Here is a 21830-nt window from a genome sequence, read left to right as displayed (position 1 = left end):
AAGGGATCAACTAGTAAAATGGCAGGGTATTGCCTAGCACTAAATTATATTAGTAGCTGCAGTTAGTGCAGTCTAAATTATTTATTCATAGTGGTGTAAACTGACTTTATGAAGTTGCATAGTTCAGCTAAACCATTTCTGTATCCTGGAGTAACTGGAAAAAACACCAGGAAAAACATTTAACTATAAATCATAATTCAGGTCTGCATGCCCACAGAAGAAAAAAAACTAGAATCAAATCCCAAGTTTATTTAATTTACACAAATCCACAGCAAGTGACAAAAAATAGCAGTATATACATAATCTTATTACTTACAGTACATTACAGGTTTGGGGTAAAGTGTTTCATATAACCTCTTAGGCCTTGATTCTCAATTACACTAAGTTCCTTCATGCTGCTCTGGTAGTATGAAGGGATTTAATGTAAACAAGAAACAACTCAAATGTGTTAGCTAAAGCAGGTTTCATGACAGATTGTAGGTTCTCAAACATCCATTAATTTCTACGGAGGGTTAAAATGCTGTCTCTAGACAAGGTATCATACAGTAAGGCCAAGAGTAGCTTTAGAGAAAACTGTCCTACAGTCTTAACCTAGAACATCTCAGACGTGTCTCTCTTACAAGTATTTAACTTGTCAATGTTATGAAACATAATATTGAATCAGTCTATAAAGTTGGCAGGTACTGGCCATTATTTGCTTTCACTAGCACAATACCCTTCATGGTAACCATAATCTCATACAACAATAGGTGTAAATGAATTTTAGCTACATTCTTTAGAATGCCATGTTTTTTCCATTATAACCGATACAGGCTCAAGCCAGGAATTGGTGAGAGATATTCTTCCAGTCCTGATGATCATAGAATACACATATCCAAGTACAACAGGGATACTCAGCTGCTGCAAGATAAGAATGGTGTGATCTGCTTCTGATAGCTTGAAAAATACCATGCAAAACTTAGGGCTTCTGGCTGCATAATACAGATATCCTGTGGCACTGTACTATGAAGTGCACACAAGGTTTTGTAAAACTCAGCTATTCTGTATTACAGATCTTCAGCACAGTGGGCAACAATGCATGCTACAGGCATAAGATTTCTAAAGCATGTTAACATCTTATACTTTAATTGGTCTATGTAGACCCTGCTGGTGCATACTAGAAGTTCCCTAGCACACTTGTACATTAAAATAGCATTCTGTTAAACACATCAGTGCACTTCAGAAATCATGTCCCAGAGGGTGCATTATCCCCTGGTGTAGTTCTACTCTCACCAGACAGAGTGTGTTCTAAATAACTAATTTAAGGAACTGAAGTATTAAGACCGGGAGCTTGATCCTGCAATCCTAACTTCATCAGTATTTCCATAACAGCTGCAGTAGGAAACTTACACTCCAATCTTGTTTGGGTGAGGCCTCATTTGTAAAGTGATGTTTGTTTCTACTTAAGAGTATTCTTCCCCAATAGTTGAACTTTGATGGGGGGGTTCCTCTTTCTAATTTTATTCCCATTTAGGATGTTTTCTCTTTGCATGAGGATGTCAGGTGTTTTGTCCTGCTACTACTCCACTAATTGTTATAGTGCTGTTACAGGAAGTGAGCCGTTCCTCTGAAGATTAACTACTAGGGGTCTTTCAGAATGTAACTCTCTTGTATGGAAGTAAAAAAGACCATTTTTATTTCAGAAAAACATGATAGCCTGAAATTTTTCCTTACATGATACAGATTTATGCAACTGACTGTTGTCCAATAACCAAGCATATATGCAAAACACATTTAATGGTTTTTCAGAGTATGAAATATAGAATCTCACATTAGAGTAAGAATATAATTTGTTAAGTGGAATAAAACTGCAGTTAAATGTAACCATCTATGCTAGAGCACAAGTGCATGAGTTAGAAATAAATAGTGGAGCACTTGAGTTATTGACAAATGTACAAAGATTACTAGCTCCTAGTATGTGATGGACAATAGTATGGAACTTAGATGGGCTCCATTATAAAAGCATTTACTTTTTAAATGGTTTATTTTACAAAGCCACATGAGTGTTTCCCTTCACAAAGGTTAACCTCAGGGTGTAAAATCATGCACTACCTCCTCTTACAGCAGATGTGTTTAAAACTAGTACGTAAATTGTCATGAAGAGATTGCTTCTACAGCCTCTATCAGATTCAAGGCAAGGCTATATTGCCCATGGTTTTCCGGTAAGTGCTCTATTACTTTGTTTACTAGTTTCGCTGTTGTTGCAATGGGCACTTCGAGATTTTGAAGATCGTGGGGGTCCTGCAAAAGGATTTTTAAAAAGCGTTAAGAGCAGTGGTAGGAAGGAAAGGCTACAAAAGACACCATGATATTCCCTTTGCTACAATGAAGTTTGCTTGTAATTGTGTTCCTGATCTTATCTCTAGATCAGGGATCAGTAATTTTTGACCCATGGCCCATCAGGATAAGGCCCCTGGCAGGCCAGGTTAATTTGTTTATCTGCCACATCCACAGGTTCAGCTGATGGCAGTTCCCCCTGGCACAGGCCAAGGGATGGGCTGGCTGCTGCTTCCCACATCCCCCATTGGCCTGGAGTGGGAGCTGCAGACACAGCAGGTAAACAAACCAGCCCGGCTTGCCAGAGGGTTTACCCTGGCCAGCTGCACACCAAAGGTTGCTGATCCCCACTCTAGATCATAGCAGAATTAAATAAGCAGTAGGGATTTAAGCCTAGTACTAGGTTGAAGTCAACACAGCTATTCTTGAATCATTACACTCCTTTGAACTCTATATTCAGGGAATCAGCAGACTTCAGATAATTCCTTAGCTATGGTCAGATTCCTTGGAGCAGAATCGAAGTTTAAGAGTTCGGTACAGGATCCTGACTTCCACTAGGATAAACTCTACCCTCAGTATAGTCTTTAAACTTACAGAAACACTCATACACAGAAGACTATTCAGGAGGACATGGGTCTTACATACAACATAAGGCTACACTTTTTATGAATGCTGCTTGGATCAATTCTGGCACCACTCAAGAGAATGACACTCACTAGTGTAAAGCAAAAAAAAAATTAATTTGTTTCCTCTTAAAGAAGCTTCATTCTGCAACTTCTTGAATTGTTTCACAGATTTAGCACAAGTTTGATTTTTCCTCAGCCCAGGGAAAGACTGCTACAAGCTGTTGAGCATATTGCCAATTACACAGTAAAACAGTCCCATTGTTTAAAATATGAGTAATATCATGATAGTTTCCCAGGGGAAGCAGGGGCACAACCATTGAAGTGAAGATTAATTATTTAATCTTTTGGAAACAAACATTCTGGGCTCCTACACATCTTGTCCTCAGGAGCAGCAAATATGCAATTGTTTACATGCACCAGAACAATTTCCTCCCCCCTAAGTGCTGGTAAAATGATTCCCAATGAAATCTAGCAGTGAAGAGAGGCATTTCTGCAATACAGTCACATTTTAAACCAACCAAGGTATTAGCTCTATCATCTGAATTGACCGAGTACATGCAACTTGTAAAACTGAAACTGTGTGGCTTTTTAGAAAACGTATAATGAAGTAGAGATGACCAGATAGTTGATCATGCTGGGCTGTCTTGTTCCTATTAACCAGAATTGAAGTCAGGTAGGCTTAGACTCATCCTTTACAGTAGAGCATTACTAAAAATGTTAAATTTCAAAGTAATAAGAGTATTTGGTCAAGAGGAAGCTTTCTATAAATATATTCTCTCATTTAGGCTGAACTTACCATAGCTTTAAGCCAGGTACATAGTGTTGGGGGAAGTCTGGCCAGCAGCTCCATGCCTTCTTTTGTCTGTGTGTGTAGTAAAGCGTAGGCCAGTCTCTGTCCTGTGAGCACAAGTAGCTGTGATGCAAGCACTTCTTTGTCATGCACTTGAAGAATGGCCTGAGGATAGGAATATACCAACAAAACTCATTGTAAAAATGTGCAAGACTACAGATTACCCATGTAGAAACTATTTTATCTTGCTTCAGCCCTAACTTACAATTAATACAAGGTCAAATGACCCAACAAATAAAGGAATCTGAAACTGATTTATCAGCCAACGATATGGTTCTTGTTAGTGACTTACTGAAAACTGTGGAACAAATCCACAGTTTTGGCCAAGTCCTGCACTTGGAATGGAATTCTTATAATGGCCACATGGCAGTGAGTCTTAAGGCTCAAGCTCATAGCTTAAGATTCTTGAAACGCAAGTTCACATCCCCTCTGCCTGAAAAACTGTCTCCTAAGATGACAGACTAAGAGAACTGAAAGCCTTTTTTCTGTCTCAAGTCTGCACATTACCCTAAAGTCATCCGATGAGAACTATAATGATTTATACACAGGCATATTACTACAGACCCTTAAATTTTGCTTCTTTTTCAAGCTCTCTAAAATCATTTACTTTTTCAATATCACCTCTTTGCAGATTTGTTACTTCCCTCTAATGAAGCCCCATACAGTTTGAGAATTCCAGATATTGATAGTTCAAAGGTTGCATTTGTTTTAACATGCTGCACCAACTATTTAAGAAGCATTAAATAGAAGTTCCAATACCTCTCAAAATATCGGAACCAAAACCAGCAAATATCTCTATTCTGAACACAGCACAAAGATTTCATGAACATTCACAGTAATGAATTTTCAAACTATTCTTCTGTGACAACTTGTCTAAGTAAGTTTGACACTGAAGTTAAATGCCAGAGTTTGGGTTAAGGAGCCACTCAAAACGGAAAGAGAGCATTTTGAATCCCCACATTGTTTAACTGTACTGACAAAAGTGAATTCTTATCCCAGACATCAGTGCTTAGCTCAACTAGACACAATGACTGTTACTGCTTAGTTTAGTTTTGTTCTGCACTGTTGGTAGAATCCCATCATTGAAAGGTGTGAATTCTCTCCCCCTCCCCAAATAATTGGCCCTATGTTTTCCTTCTTTGCATCAAATAAAAAAATTAACATGGCTGTCCCAGATAACTGTGTGCACCAGAATCAAGTGTTAGAATGTGGTATGTTCTCTGTTGCTGGGGGAGCACAATCCAAGTCAAAATTGTTTGTAAAATATAGAGAGAATATGAATCAGTTACAGATCTGAGTAATTTAGCTGTGCCTCATGATTTCGGCTATACTCAAGCTGCCAAAGGCACTTTTTAATCATTACCTCTTCTCCGAGATGATCCATTCCGTAATTATACAGTTCACATACATAATGCCTTCTAATCACATCCTCACTGAGCTGAAGGTGCCGTGCCAAATCCAGAGCTAAAGCTGGCCAGTCCTTGTCTTTTTCAGAAAGAAGTGGTGCCTCTTCTGGGAGACCTCTGGCCTTTTGTGCTGAGCACTGTACTTGTACCACTGCACTCACAGCTTTCATTAAGAACTTGGAAGCAAACACCAAAATGAGTTAGCAGCAGTTTAATTTTACCTGAAACTCCTTTAAGGGTCTATAGTTTTCTTGTGGCCATGTAAAGGATTTAAACTCACTTGTTGGCGTATGGATAATACATTTGGATCCATATCCCCACTGGGTAGCAGCTGAATGGAAGTCAGGTCTTTGAAAAATGCATTTTTGCCCTAAATTGAGAACAGAAAAACCCCATATTCCTTTGAGCGAGGCAGACGGAGAAAAGTAGATCCATTTTGATCAAGCACTTAAAGGGATGATATTTTCCCCATTTAAATGCTATTGCATCTTAAGTTTCCAATCCCGAAGAGAAATGCAGTATTTTAAATTACTGAAAGGCTATGAAACAAAAGAAACATTTGCTTAAGCAATCATATGTTTTACTAATGCTTCTAGGTTTTTTTAATTACTTCACCGGGCATTCAAACTTAAAAGTTAGGCTACTAATTTCAATAGCAGACGGTTCTCAATCTGCTATAGGTATCTAACCAAACTGAGCTATCATTACATAAGGAAAGGAATCACCTTTTGTTTTAAGCCTTGTTTATAGCATTGGTTTTAGACCCTGAGGATTATCATTCTGGACTGACATGCCAACTATGACATTCATTGTGAAATACATCCTACCATGGGGTCTTTTAAAAAAAGTAAAGTATTTGAGGGGTTTGGTTTTATTTTAATACATCTAGACAAGAATCTAGACAATAGCAAAATACAAACAAAAAATGGTACTTTGTGTTTATAAAAATATATCAATACATATTGAAAAGAGAAATCTGTAGTATGACACTTCTGCACAGAACCAACTGTTTTCCAGTAGGATTGGTTTACAATAGTCTACATCAGCACTTTATTTCTAAAATTCACTCAGTGTGTGCACCTCAGCTGGGAGGAAAGCAGCTCAATATATACTTTTTTTTTTTTAAACACATCAGTTTTAGGACTTTGGGAGCAACAACAGATTGCTTAAAATAAATGGTTCCTATATTTAAAATATAGTGTGTTCTTGCTCTCAAGGCTACTAGCTATTTGTTCTTTCCCAAGAAAGAAGTGTGGCATAAAGCATCAGGAATAACTGATACAGAGAGTGACAGATTACGGTAATGAAATATAAGATTTATTCTTAGTAATTTCTCTGATCTGACAGCTCTCAAACTAACAAAAGTATGAGCTAATCAGAGTGCATCCTGTATTTTCACCATGCAACAACAGTCTTTGGATGGACTAAAATAAGGAGCTAATTTTGACACTTCTAAACCACTCTCAAGACATCCTATTCAGAAGAAAAAAGTTACCATGTTTGTGGACTGCTGTTCTGGTAACAATCCTTAGCTGAACACAGAGTGCACCAATTATCTCTGACATGACATCAATCTACATAGGGTGTTTAAAGAATTAGTTATAAATGACTGATAAACCATGCATGCTTATTAACTAGCAGCAGCAAGGACAGCATTATATTATAAAACATGTACTCCTAACACTTGTAAAAGACATACCTTACTGTCAAATAGTGAGAGAGGTTTCACACTCTTCAGAGAAAACCTCATGATTCCATATAATATAGTGCACAATACCGACTGATGGTCGACAAGTGGGTAGTGGATGTGTTTCTGCTCCAGGGCTAGCTCTACTATTGAGATTGGTCCTTCAGCTGACAGCCAAGCGTCTTCTGTGTCCAATACTGGAGCTTGCATTTCATCACTACTAACATCAGCCTAGTACAGCAATGCAGAGCAATCAGCATTCAAAACCATTATCATTTTAAGATACTGTTCAAAAAGATTATGGGAATCTCTATTAAAAACAAACAGGAGTTACATTACAAGCCACAATTTCTCCTGCAAAAGTATTTTAAAGAATAATAGAAATGTTCCATGTTCACTAGAAAATAATTTACAGACTTTGGTTAAATGAATTAAAGTAACTGTAGCTATATTATTCATTTGCCTTCAATTTTCATGACAAAAACTTAGTACTAAAACCACGCATGTTCTTATGTGTTTTCTAATCAAAAAAAATTTTTTTTTACCTCCATTAAGGTTTGAAGAAGATCTGAACATGAGCCAAGAAAAGATGTCATTGCAGTATCACCCATACCTACATCCTATTAAATAAAGATAGAGTAAATTTCTGCAATGTGATTTTTAAAATGCATCCAAGTAAACATTTTAGTTGCAACTGACAAAAAGGAGGGTCTTTAGCAGCACTGTTTACATTTCTGAAAGGGCAGGCTTTGCTAGAGAATACACAAAAAGCACTAGCACTAATTTCAATTCCTTTATCTCATTATTTTTAAGGCCAAATAGTTGTAACAAAAGATTTGGATATAACAGACAAAAGTAGAATTTGAGAATTTCAATAAAGCTTTGCAACATCTGGAGAAGTCTTGACTATAAAAGTTGCTTATTCTATCACTTACTACACTGTTCTATTAAGTAACTATATTCCTCAAAGAATTTTATCAGAAACAACAAACCCACTATTGCCTGAACATAGTTTCAATTAATTCTTCCAGGAGTTGATAAAATTTTATGTGGACAGAACATTAGTCAGGCAAGCTTCAGTCTCAAATTCACTTTCCGTAACATTTTTACTAGATTTGTCTACACCTTTCAACTTCAATTTGTCAAACTGGAAATTTAAGACTGGCTAAAATTCGTCAATATTTTTTTTTAATCTTTCCCACCCAGGTCTCCTTATGTGTGGTCACATTAAAAAACACAAAAAACAGATTTAATGACCATTGAAACAAAAAATCATCAAATATTTCTAAATTCCTTGTCATCTTTAGACAAATAAAGTATTACTTGCCCTTCTGCATAATCTGTCCTTCGGAGCTTTTCCAACCTATTACAGAACAAATTTTCAGCATAAGTCTGACACATGAGCAATCTATTTGTTAAAGTAACTTATTTTCCTTATACAATAGAAAATTTTCTTTTTTTTTCTACATAGCTAAATATAATATACTGGATATCTTAGAAGAACTGTTATTGGATACAGGCTATAGTACAAAATAATAGCTGAGAAGCAGTTTCTATGCTGAATACTTTCAATGGGCAAAGCTTTTGGCAAAAACATTCCTTGCAGGCTGAAGTTTTCCCACAGTGTCTCATCTGTGTGATTTATTTATCTGCCATCTGAAAAATCAGACTAAATGTGCAACAATCATTTTCAAGATGTTTAAACATTCTACAGAGTCTTCCTTATGAAATAAAAAATAGTTGCAGAATGATTTTAACATACCTAAGAAGCCTTTTATTTATGTTCATCTGAATAGCATGTGTGTATATTATATATATATATATATATATATATATATATACACACACACATATACACACACACACACACACTTTTCTATAAAGTTCAGAAACATTTACCCATAGTGAAGACTATTCAAAAAATCTTGTGGCATGACAATAACCCTTCCTAACTTTCCATCTTTGCCAGTGTTATTTATTTCACTACTAGTGCAGTAATTTTATAATTAGTATTTCAAAGCATTAAATGATGAATGAACTATGCAAGTTGGTGACTTTCAAGACTGGAGGTTGATGAGATACAAGGTTAAAAGAAGACAAGACCTTCTGTCCCAGCTAAAGGCTTGACTCTCGGAATAGGATGTTAAATAGGCTACCCTCAGTTAGGAGAAAATCCGTGTTATTTCAAGATAGAGCTACCCTGTTGGGATCCAATTCAAGTTTCAACTGTCTGAACTGATTTTTCACAAGATGCATCTTTAAAAGAGGGTAATGTTCATTTGTCTTTTTACTTAATATTCACAAAGTTATCACATACAAGAATGTTAAATATAGGTAAGGAAATTCTCAGAGCAATCCTTCATAAATCTCTGAAGCACTATAATCACTTCACTGGCTTTTCAATCATTTGACTATTAAGGCAGAGAAAAAAATAAAACTTAGCAGCTAATGGCAAAGTCTGCCTCTCAATCTCTTTAATTTGCATTTGAATTTGTGTTTAAAGATTGACAATCATACTTTCCTGTTACATGTGGAGTATGTTCAGTTTTGAAAAAAATGTGAAATGTTAAAGTTGAAAGTTCTCTATGTTCATCATTTCTAGCTGTTCAATCACATTGGGCCTGATTCTGATCTAGTTTACATCAGGATGATCGAAGGAAAAATTTCCACTGAAACAAATGGAGTTATGTTGGTGTAAAACTGATGCGAGAGGACTAAAAGGCACATAAAACCTGAACCAAAGCCCACTGACAGCAACTCAGAGACTCCCAAAGACCTCAATGGTGCAGGATTGGGGCAATAGTATCAAGAATGAAATCAGAATGAAGATGAAATACATGACAAATATGAAAAAGCAGGGAAAAATGGATACTGCAGAATAACAATTGAGATAGGGAAGCAACAATTAGAAAATTACAGTGTAAATCATCACACGCTTTCCTGTCTGTCTGAATTCTGAGCAAGAGTCAGATCTCTATTGCCTGTTTGGGAAAGTTACAATAGTGCTGCTAAGCTCCAATTTCCACAGCTCAATGAACCTTCTGCAGATGATGAAAAACACATGTAGATGGAAGTTACTCATTCCCACGGTATAAAGATCTCACTGACCCAAACTCTATTGTGATTAGACTGTGCTGTGGTATCCTAATTAACAGCTGAAGGAAGATATATGGCCCCAGAATTCATATAGCAACTTGAATTAAGAGCATCCACCATGCTATACCCAAAGTCTGTAAGTTAGAGGACTTTTCATAGTCACCTTGGGAACTGAATAACTGCTAATATATCAAACACTATTTGGGGCAGTTTATATTTTGAGAGCTGTGGTAAGGCTGGATAAGTTATTACAGATATTTATCCTTTTCTAGGTATATTGTTATATGCATACAAGCTTCTAAGGAGCCCTGAACTGGAGCTTTCAAACACATTTAAATACATAAAATAAAGGTAGCTCACTTTTAACAGATATTGAACATGGATGTGTTCAAAGTGTTAAGTAAGAAAGTATGTTAAAAAAAGACAGAATCAATAAGGCAGAAAATCTTTAACCGTACTTATTTAGATGTTACTGCACCAAAGAACTACAGAAGCAGGAGGCTGTAAAAATGCAAGCAGTACCATTAGGTAAAGAACTTTTGCTTAGGAGATGAGACTAACTGAATTCTTCTGCAGCCATGAGTCTAGTTGCAGAAGGGTACATGGGAAATGAATAAATAGTACAAAAAAGATAAGCCACAGAAAGGAGAATAGGAAAAAATGAAAAGGGGGAAGGAAAAAAAAAAGAGGGGACAGAAATAATGATACCACAGCATCTCTAAAGTCATCACCAGCATATTACTTTGGTGCTCCCCTTTTTTGCCCAAAAAACTGTATTACAAATATCTGGACTTCTCCGTACTAGATCAATTAGCTCCCCTATACAACTTGCCAATTGATACATTTGAGGTAAATTCCTTTGTTTAAATAGATCAATTATTTGATAGCACTTAAACACAATTTGGAATCACCCCCTTTCCTCCCTAAGTAAGCCAGTTAATTCAGTACTAAATGAATGAAAGCTCACGAACAGACATATTTACAAAGGACATTGCCTGGCAGAACAGATGGCAAACAGGTCCTGTAATATAAGACTGATTCAGCAAGCCAAGGGAGTTGAAAGTGTTCAGCACCATCCAGGACATGTTTTTGCATCTTTAATACCCCAAAGCCTAGAAGGAACACAGTACACAAGCCAAAAAGCAACTTCTGCATAATGTTAATAAAGGTTTCATGGTAAAAACCATCCAGCGCAGTTACAGCAATGCATAGGAACAAATGTAGTTCTTGGATTATCTATTAAGCTAATTTATTGGTTATCAGGTCAATAAAATGTATAGGATAGATAATACAGGAATGGAAAGCTCACATTCCTTAAAATAAAATCACTGGTAAAGATTTTAAGTCTCCTTTTGGGAAGAAAAAAAAAAAGTGAGAACCTTTTGGAATTCACCAGTTCAAATTGTTTTATGCTAGTGTCAGGTGAGAAAAAAAAAATTAAAGTGTATGCTCATTACTGATGTGTGGAAATATCTGCCAACTTCAGCTGCTTATTAAAACTTACAGTAAGATCTTTCCAATACTGGGTCATTCCAAAAGAACAAACACGTGATATTTTTCAAAAATAAGTATTTTCCAATATATGCTTTTCAAATGCAACAAAAATTACCCAATATAATGAAACCACCCAAGCAGCACGGTTTCTCTCTACAATCAAAGATGCTCCAAAAACATAAAAAGCAACTGTTTAAATATTTGATAGCTTACTTTCTCTGTGAATAAAAAATTAATCAGTAAGAAATGAACTTAAAACTAACAACCACAATAGCATGTTTACCTTGTCCATTAGGTATGTAGCAGCAGAGAGCCGTTTTACTATAAATGTATTCCACATCATTAGAGCAATACCTAAAAACAATTACAGAAATATAAGCTTCATCTGAATGGAGCATCAAAACAGATTTAATGTAAACCCATACCCATACAATGAAAGTTATTGCAGAAGAAGAGACGGATTTAAAAATTAGTGGTACAGTACAACACAGATGAAACAGTACTTTGGAACATAGATTAATCTGTCTCCAACAAAAGGATAAGTCAGACTTTACTATATAGTCACGCAGTGGTCTCATGGGATTTGCATTCCCTTAAGACAGCATCCGACGCCAAAGCACAAATAGTTCAAAACCCAGAAGTACATGGGGCCAGTGTTCCTTTAGCAGTGGGGAATCAAGAGAGAAGGAGATTGCAGAGGGAGGCAGATGTCAAGTCAGCCAAATTATAAAGCAACAAGGACAAGATCCCAGTTTTAATTTCAGAAGTACAGGACTGCTTTGGTGTCCAGAGAGAGTAATTACATCTATGGCTAATCCATTAAGAACATCATAGTTGTGCACTATGATTAAAGGAAATGTTAGACATATGTTGCGAGTCTGGGGTTGAACACAGTATAAGAGATTATCACTAGTGCTTTAGTCATATACTGTATTGTGCTTGAAAGCAGTGAAGTGACCTAGAACAGGACTATGCTCTATGTTGCATAGTGTAAACAGGCAATATTGAAGAACAGGCCCTGAGTGATGAATGAAGTTAGACTAGGACTAACCCCCATAAAGATTAAAAAAGTTAGCCCAGTTTTACAGAAATGTGTTTGACCATGCTTCCAACTAAACTAGTTTTCAACAATTTAGCAAAAGCATGCGTGGATGTGACCAAATCATGTTATAACAAGGAAGGACTTGTGGGTTTTTTTTAAAACATGGTTTAGCCCTATCTACACACCTCGATCTTTGTGGAAGAAAAAGAGATTGGAAAACTGGGGGAGCTTGAATGTCAGCATCAGAGTTCCCGATTTAGGCAGAGATGCTTGGCCAGCACAACAAACTGTACAGATTTACATGAATCTCTATGTACATTTATTTATTTTGCTCTCCTGAAATTTTATCAAGGATGTCCTTTAACAATAGTTTTGTACTTACCATGCTGTATGTGAGCATTAACAATGCATCTGAGGTGATCTATAGATCTAATGAGAAAACGTGCTTCCTTATATAAAGGGGGAAGAAGAATAAAAAACCAAACACATTATTCCATTATTCAATGGCAGTTTCGAAAATAAATTGTGAATTCTTAAAGACATTAATGCAGATGGTTTTCAAGAAACTCATTTTCCAGTTAAATATTATTTTAGGATTTCTTTTATTACAAGACCTGTTATTTTAAATTTCCTCTTACCATCAAGCAAATGCACATACATATCAGTGCCACCTAAGCTAATCACCACTGAACACTTTGCAATTCTAATGTAATTTTCCAGAGTTTTAGTTTATATGCTGATGACACACTTCTTGCAGAAAAATATCTCCCTTGACTGTTGATGGTTTATCTTGCAAATACTTTTTGATTTAAAAAACTAAACCATTGTCTACCAAAAATAAGTCTGTTTTAGAGTCCATCTTTAAAAAAAAATCCAGAATAAGATAAACCTTTACTATGCAGTGAGGTGCCCGATAGCACAGATTTACTGAGTCTGAGAGATGCTGACCTCGGTTACAAACTCTGGATGTTCAGCACCCTCCTAGGGATCAGAATTTAAGGGAGCAGTTACAAAGTAGGGCTGTCAAGCGATTACAAAAAATTAATCGCGATTAATCCCACTGTTAAACAATAGAATACCATTTATTTAAATATTTGTGGATGTTTTCCACATTTTCAAATATATTGCTTTCAATTACAACACAGAATACAAAGTGTACAGTGCACTTTATTTTTTATTACAAATATTTGCATTGTAAAATATAATAGTATTTTTCAATTCACCTAATACAAGTACTTCAGTGAAACCTCCATCATTAAAGTTGAATTTACAAATGTAAAATTATATACAAAAATAACTGCATTCAAAAATGAAACAATGTAAAACTGTAGAGCCTACAAATCCACTCAGTCCATTCAGAGAAAGACAGTGCAGTAAAAACAGTGCCACCAGACTCCTTGTTGTTTTTGTGGATACAGACTAACACGGCTACCCCGATACTTGACAGTGCAGTAAAATAACCCTAACCAGATCAGCATTGTGTATTTGTGAGCTGTGCATATTTCACATCAGAAATATGAAAGCTGAAGAACTTCCCCCTTTTCCCAATAAGACTGGCAGTATCTTCCTGTCTGGCATGAACAGGTCTTCCTGTCTTGGTAGATGGTATCCCATATTCCTAGCATCTAAGACTTTCTTTTCTTCATTACTTAAATTTGTGCTCTCCATTTATCAGAGTCTAATTCTGATTAATTTCCTTTGAAAAAAAGGTTAGCTTCAATTAGTAAAATTATACACAAGTATAAATATACCAAAAAAATTTAGATTACATTACCTCTGGATCTTTATTCCATTGCACTACATATTCCCAACAACAATGCGTGTGTAGTATATCCAATTCAAGACTACAAGGAAACTGCTGATATGCTAAATGCAGCAACTCTAAAACATAATTTAAGAAATTAGACAACTTTTTCATCCTATTCACAATTTCTACTAATTAAAAACAATTCAGCCAACTCAGTCCCTGGGAAGAAATTTAAGTTTGAAAGGGTTATTTTGTATTTTTACCTAGGATTGTTTCCATGCCCGACTCTGCTCCTGGTTTCTCAAGGGAAACATTCCTGTCAATTTCTACAGGTTCCTCTCTACTTTCTGTCTTTTTTTTCTGTTGTGCCAGCTTCAGTATCATGGGACTGAAGTCTTGTTTGAAAATCCATTTTGCTACACTGTCAGCAATGCCTCCTAAGATGCAAAAGGAAAATATAAGGCACAGTCAAAGTTTGCCAGTGACATTTTAGAAGTAGTAAACTTGGATCTGAAACATAGATGACAAGGGAAGAGACTCATCTGTCAGTTAACAGAAATCATTAATTGTATAATTTTTATGTCAATTAGAAAATCTCAATCAAGTAACTGGTTAGAAGCCTACTGGTTAGAAGCCTACAATGCAGTCTCCAGAAAAGAAATGAAAAATTAATTATTTTAAAATAGTAAAAATTACGTATAATCCTCAGTGGGACTACTCCCAAAATAAGGTGCCATTCACTGGAGTAAAGGTGATAGAATCTGGCCCCGAGTAGGGGGAGAAAGTTAATCAAATCTGCTTTTCAAGAGTATACCTTTCCCTCCTTCAAGCAACTTCTTTACAGAGAGTCTGCAGGTTGGCTCAGCCTGTAGAGATGATACTCTGGTTGTCTTCTCTCTCACTTTACTGTGCAACAGTGTCTGAAGTATCAGACAATCTTCCAATTGTTTCAGTAGAAGTTTCCAATATTCAGTATCAAGGGAAAGTGCTTCCCAGGAATCTGTGTCAGCACCTACAATGGTTTGGGAAAACTAACAAAGCAGGTTATTTGTGAGCTTTTTTGCAGATCAGCTGTAGATGGAGAATGAACAGTTATACAAAAGTTAATCAATATTTAAATTCACACACTGGTCTTACAATCTCTTAAATACATGTATATATGTAAAAGTATCCATATAAAAGTGCAACACCACACATTCCAAAAACCTCAGTCTGTCTCTGGCCAAACATCAACCTGTAGACCAGATGCCCTCTTACACCTATAAACAAGAGCTTTTAACACTTAAAAAAATCAGATTATTATGGAAGGGGATTTAGATAATCAGGAACTTTTTTTTAATTAGTCAATTTAAAAATATTCACATTGTCAGAAATTGGCAGTTAGGCAGGCTGAGTATCCAAAACAACTTAAAAGTTTAGTTTTTGAAATCGACTAGGCTTCCAGCTGGTGTCCCTCTAAGGTCTCTTTTGATCCTGCAAAACTTCCACTCAATGTCAAGAGACACCCTGTAATTCACACTGTAAAACATACTGTAGGTATCTTCAGATTGAATTGTATATATCATAATGGCTTGCAATGCCTTACACCTGGACAGATTAATTTGCAAGGTCAAACACAAGTTTCCAGGTTTCTATTCATTTGAATTCTATCCCAGAGCACTGTGTGTTTTGCACAGGTTTCTGAGTGTTACTGAATGAAGGGCAAGATGTTCCTCCCCTCGTAAGGGCAGAAGCTTTGCATGAATCTGATGCAATTATTGCTGTAGGGTGGGAGAAGTCTCAGATTTACTTACTTTTTTCTCCGCCATACTGTCAGTGATCTGTGCAGTTACGGAATGCCCAACGTGTGCAGATAATAAGGCAGCTCCATTATTTGCAGACTGAATACAAGCTGTGCGCATTTGCTGCCACCAGGGGGAAACTGACTGAGAATCCCATGACTCATCTATGGCAACTGTAGAAACAAAGGGAAGGGAAAAAAAATCAGCTGGCTGTGTTGAGAGAGAAACTAGCAGAGTAACAACCTGATTTTGGAAGCTGAATTTGCCTTTATCTGTTAAAACATAAGGTGATTAAATACAGCATCTGTAACTGAACAAGTTCACTTAATCTGTAACAGCCACCAAGTTATCTTTCTCTCAACTTTTCACCCACAACTTCTAGATCTCAACCAGCCTTTATAATGAAGTGCAGAGTACGAACTACTGAGATTTCACCAAGTCCTGGTTGAGGGATTGCAAAATATGATAGAAGTCACCAGGCAGTAAAGTCTACTGTACATTTCTAATGTATCCAGTGGATCATATAACTATAAAGTGCAGTGCTGTACTAGGGTTGCCAACTTTCTAATCCCACAAAACCCAACACCCTGGCCCTGCCCCTTCCTGGAGGCCCCGCCCCCCCACTCACTACATTCCCCCTCCCTCAGTGGCTCGCTCTCCCCCATCCTCACTCACTTTCACTTGGCTGGGGTTGGAGTGCGGGAGGGGGTGCGGGCACCAGGGTGGGGCCAGAAATGAGGGGTGCTGCAGGGGCTGGGGATGAGGGGTTTGGGGTGTAGGAGGGGGTTTCAGGCTGGCAGATGGGGCTGAGGGTTTTGGAATGTGGGAGGGGCTGCAGGTTGAGGCAGGGGTATGGAATGTGGGAGGCTCTGGGCTAGGGGTGAGGGTCTGCGCAGGGGCCGGGGATAAGGGGTTTGGGGCACAGGAGGGGCTCCAGCATGGGGGGGGTGAGGCCTAAGGATTTGGAGTGTGAGAGGGGGCTGTGGGTTGAGGCAGGGGGAAGGGGTGCAGGCTTTGGGGTGGGGCCAGGGATGAGCAGTTTGGGGTCGAGGAAGAGGCTCTGGGTTTGGGGGGGGCTCAGGGCTGGGGCTTGAGGTTGAGGTGAGTGCTTCTCTTGGGTGGCTCCCAGTCAGCAGCACAGCAGGTCTAAGGCAGGCTCCCTGCATGTCCTGGCATCATGCTGCACCCCTGAAGCGGCCAGCAGGTCCAGCTCCTAGGCAGGGGAGGGGAGAAGGCTCCACGCACTGCTCCCTCCCGCAAGCACCAGCTCCCATTGGCCACAGTTCTTGGCCAATAGGAGTGCAGACACTTGGCAGCCCTATGCTGTACTGAAGTTGCAGAGATGTGCAGTCAGTAAATGCTCCGGAGCAACCATCTCAAAATGGATGTTTTAGTTGTAGTAATAGGGCTGAACAAAGGCATTCTGGAAGGCTTGAATAGGAAGGGAATAATTAACAAGTATGGATAAAAACAACCACAACACACATCAGGCCCAGGCTCAAGAAGTTTTGAGGGGGAAGAACCCCAAATGCACTCCACTACATGATTGTTCTCAGAAGCTAAGGTGGTGGCTGTAGAGAGAATGGGACATGGTTTGAAAAGAGACGTTGTTAAAAGAAAAACAAAATATTTTTTTAAAAAAGGAAATCCCTCCAGAGACATCTATCACTTCAAACTAACACTGGAACCAAGGTCCTTAAATCTCAGTGTTTCTATGGATCCAAGCCAAAATTTCAAACCTTCCAGTCATAAGGTGAAACAGTCTTGAATTGTAATTTTAAATAACCCTATGACTTAATTATAAAATGCAATCAAGTAATATTTAGTTGGGTTTGCTTTATTTACAGAGCAGTATAGATGGTCAGAATGGCATGTTTCTGACAACCATGAATACTAGTTTTAGCTGACCGTGATATTTTAAGATTACGAATGTGTATTTCACCTTTCATTTTGCTCAGAAGGGACAGCATAGTGTGGAGACAGCAGACAGACTGTGGTTCATCTAGAATATCTTTTTCCTTGGAAAGCCACACATTGAGAAGCAGAGACTGGGGGAAAAAAGTGGAATATTTATTACATCAAAGATTGTATTTTCTCCAACATAACTTCTTAGGGTGGAGTGAAAATTTATGATCCCTGGAACCATGTTATAATACATCAACACAAAGAGTTCATTGGTGTGCTGCAGATGATATGTCACATGACAATGCTTTTAAGTGTAACAGTACCACACTTCAGCAATCTTTCAATTACAAAAAAAAGATCCCCTGGGACAAACTCCTCTCATGAACCGGCAGACAGACAATTGCAGTAAAACAGCCCATCTCAACCTGGACAAAATTAGTATCATGTTATTATACAGATCGCAAAATAAAGGCAAGGAGCAGAAATTTCTTAAAACTGGAAAAGATTAAGATCAGTGCTTCAGTCATAACTCTGGGGTAGGAAAGTGCCAGAGTTAGGAGAAGATGAAACATCCAAGAGACAATGAACATAGGCTGCAAGAAATGAGCATACATAGTTGATGTTAAAAGCGCACATATAGTACAGAAGCAAAACTAGGGTTTTTTTTTATGTGAGGGTAGGGGGCTAATTCACTGATCAAATTGTTTTCTAAAATTAAAGGAGTTATATTAAGGCAAGTAATGAATGTTAGCTAAACAAGTAGTTATTTGTAGAGGACCATATATTAAGATTTTTTTAAAAAGTTAATACAAGGGTTTGATGCATAAGAGCTACATTTAATATCAGTGACTAAAAAACCAGTTTAACTAGTACGTCATCTTCTCAACCCAGATGATTACTCTACAGACTCCTAATTATATTTGGATTCAATTAACCCTTTGGTACCAAGAGTCACAATTCCTAATACTCATGCACAACAACAGAAATGTTGAGAAATAGCCGATAGTTTTGATGTACTAATCACCATAGTGCTAATGCTAATTAAGAAACTTCTTGTGTGTGTAGTTGAACTTATAAATTACAGACAGCAGCTACTTTACATTAGGCTTTGGTAATCTTGTGATCTTTCCAAAATTGCAAATAATGGTATTCGTGTTTATTTGGACACAAGATGCTGACTGAGTGATTCCCTCTAACAATAGCCCCAAAACTACTACAGAGATTATGGCAAACTGTGCTAGCTGTCTGGCAGACTTTCACTTCATGAACACACAGATTTGAGTAGGCTAGTCTACCTTCATAAATGGAATGCTTGCAACATGCAAAATACAAATGGCAAATAAAAGTGATTCAACGCCGAAAAATGACTAAATTAGACATCAGGAATATTAAACATTTTCCATCTTAGTATGTCTTTGCCTAGATAATTACACATTTAATCAGTAACGAACCTGCTATTATTAAATTTGCAGAATGTAGCACTTTAGATTGTAACCTGGTATTAAATCCTACAGAACACTGAGGTCAGGTCTATGCTAGAAGCTTTGGTCAGAAAAGCAATGTTGGTTAGATGTGTGATTTTTTTTTCTGCAATGTTTCTATGCTAGCAAAAGCCCTACTGTAGACACACTAATACCAGCATAAAAGTGCTTGTACTGTAGGTCTTATTCCACTTGCCAAACAGGTATAAACTGTAATACACAAAAGCACTTCCTTATAGGTATAAGTTGCATCTATTCTATAAGCATTTTGCCAGTATAGCTATACTGACAAAACTTAATTAAGGGTTTAACAGTAATCTGTTAAAACTTTAGTCGACGATCAAGCTGTCTTTAATTACACCTGCTTTGGAGGTAAAATTTAGCAGCAGAACAGGTTACAGGAGGAAAAACAGGCACTACTCTACACTACAAAAAATGCTCTGTGCATTTCATAACAAGCCAATGATTTTTTTTATTTTTTGGAACATGAGGGTCTGTCAGGACCCTAAAGTGGGACACAGCCTGTTGTACTGCCTTTACTCTACACCGTCAGCTTAAAGAAACTCATACCCTATATACAAATCTGCCTAACTGTATTATGTAGATTATCAAAAGATTTTTTAAAAAATCTAATCTATTTGTCACTGCATATGTGGTATTCACTATTTGCAGCTCTCTCAGGTTAAATGAAGAAAATCAGTTACTCACGTTCAATTTCAGGTTCTTATTGCTGTAGTGCTTGGGTTTCAAGCACTGCAGGGAATATTTAGTTTAAAAAGGATTACTTTCACTGGAATTTAAAAGATTAACCCTTAAAAATGCATTTTTAAAAAACAGTTTTGAAATTACATTCATTTTTAAAAATAATTTCTCACTTGTTTATAACAACTTTTTCTATGTTTGAAATGAAAATGTTTCCTCACCAAGTCTCATTCCAAAAATATGTATTGCACTTGGATTTATTGCTTATCTGCTGGCATGAAACGTATTATTTCTCACAGCAAAAGAGCCGTGAAGAAAATATCTTTAAGATGGCATGTGTATTGCTGAATATATACATTATATAGTAATTAGGCTGAAGACATTTGGGGCTAGAACTTAAATGCCTCTCTCTATTTCATCCTGAGTTGTACCCATTTTATTATATAACGTAATTGACTTAATGCTCTCAAAAGTCCCATTAAGATCTGAGGGATTTACGGATCTCAAAAAGGGCAGAAGTCTAGACACTAACGTGCTAAGTGTACATAGTTATACCCAGTGCTTAAAGGTCAATATTGTAAATTGGGAATTTTTTCTGGCATTGAGATGTTTAAATTCATGAATATTTTGGGTAAAAAGCAAGGAACACAATTAAATCAGTATCTTACCAATAATAACTGAGGGCTAAATCCTGCAGACTCCAGTGTATGGCACATTTCCTCTGTGGAACTCTCTCCACGCAAACATTTCCAGAAAAAAAAGCTGCCTAAAAACAAACACCACATCAACTTCATCTACAATGATCCAACACTCAACATGCAGATGACCGGTTCACCAGACAGATCAGGACTTACTGGGCTTGAGGCAAGGGAGCTTTGAGCAAACAGTGTAATATCCTAATATTTTAAACTTTCCTGGGAAGGAAAAAAGGCTTACTGACCAGCCTAGGTCACAGCCTTTCTTTGGCTGATGCGGAGCCTGTGGATCCATAGATAGACAAGGACAGGGTCAAAGAGATACTTCTGGACAGCTGCCAGGAAGTGGGATCACAGAGCAGTACTGTTTGGAATGATTATTTTACTCTTAATTCTTTTTGCCAAAAACAAGGAAGAAGGGAAGGCACGTAGAGTGTGTGGACAAAGGGCTATGTAACAATGTAAAACAGATTGTACCAGTTCAGATTATACGCATCATCATTAAATATAGAGAAGAGTTTAAAAAGTAGAATATGTATGAGAGCAAATTTAGCTGCCAAGTAATCCATGCCTGTGTGCCATGTTTTAGAATCCAGCATAGAGAACCGGAGCTATTTTTGCTGACTCACTCTGGTGTCAGATCATGAGAGTCCTATTAGCTCCAACCCAGGAGTATACAAATGGTTGGATGTGTGAGACAGAGGAAAGTAGAGGCATAGGCGCTCTCTTCTAGGAAACAAAGCTCAACTCAGGAGGAAGTTTACATAGGGTTTATGTTTTGTTGTCATTATTTATACCACCAGTTTACAGTAGTTGGGTTAATGAGGTAGCTTGTCTATTGGCGGTTCTGGTCAGCAAGAGACCTGGTGACTCTGTCCTGGTTTTAAAACCCAAGTACAATATTTTGGAGGGGATATAGGAGAAGTACACTGAAATAGACTCTAGGCTACCCTAGAAAGGGCCTTTGATGTTCACACAGACAAAAGGTAGGCAGCCCAGGAA

The 21830-nt window shown here is 37.4% G+C and overlaps 1 protein-coding gene across 5 annotated transcripts in view; it reads right to left on the bottom strand.

Moving 5' to 3' along the window:
• Positions 1 to 1757: 1757 nt before the first annotated feature.
• RAB3GAP2 (RAB3 GTPase activating non-catalytic protein subunit 2) overlaps positions 1758 to 21830 on the bottom strand; it is a 70590-nt gene continuing 50517 nt past the window's right edge. For all 5 annotated transcript variants that reach the window (XM_038395323.2, XM_043511736.1, XM_038395324.2 and 2 more), the window contains 15 exons: positions 20802 to 20899; positions 17988 to 18093; positions 16058 to 16218; positions 15079 to 15295; positions 14528 to 14701; positions 14292 to 14398; positions 12900 to 12966; positions 11759 to 11829; positions 8213 to 8248; positions 7431 to 7505; positions 6898 to 7116; positions 5479 to 5568; positions 5156 to 5374; positions 3739 to 3897; positions 1758 to 2280 (listed from right to left, as the gene is read on the bottom strand). In XM_038395323.2, the coding sequence (XP_038251251.1) occupies positions 2134 to 2280; positions 3739 to 3897; positions 5156 to 5374; positions 5479 to 5568; positions 6898 to 7116; positions 7431 to 7505; positions 8213 to 8248; positions 11759 to 11829; positions 12900 to 12966; positions 14292 to 14398; positions 14528 to 14701; positions 15079 to 15295; positions 16058 to 16218; positions 17988 to 18093; positions 20802 to 20899 (1946 nt within the window). In that variant the 3' untranslated portion in view covers positions 1758 to 2133. The remainder of the gene's footprint in view (positions 2281 to 3738; positions 3898 to 5155; positions 5375 to 5478; positions 5569 to 6897; positions 7117 to 7430; positions 7506 to 8212; positions 8249 to 11758; positions 11830 to 12899; positions 12967 to 14291; positions 14399 to 14527; positions 14702 to 15078; positions 15296 to 16057; positions 16219 to 17987; positions 18094 to 20801; positions 20900 to 21830) is intronic.

This window comes from Dermochelys coriacea, chromosome 3 (assembly GCF_009764565.3).
Source record: "Dermochelys coriacea isolate rDerCor1 chromosome 3, rDerCor1.pri.v4, whole genome shotgun sequence".
Classification (NCBI taxonomy): domain Eukaryota; kingdom Metazoa; phylum Chordata; order Testudines; family Dermochelyidae; genus Dermochelys; species Dermochelys coriacea.
This window is presented reverse-complemented; position numbering and strand designations above follow the sequence as displayed.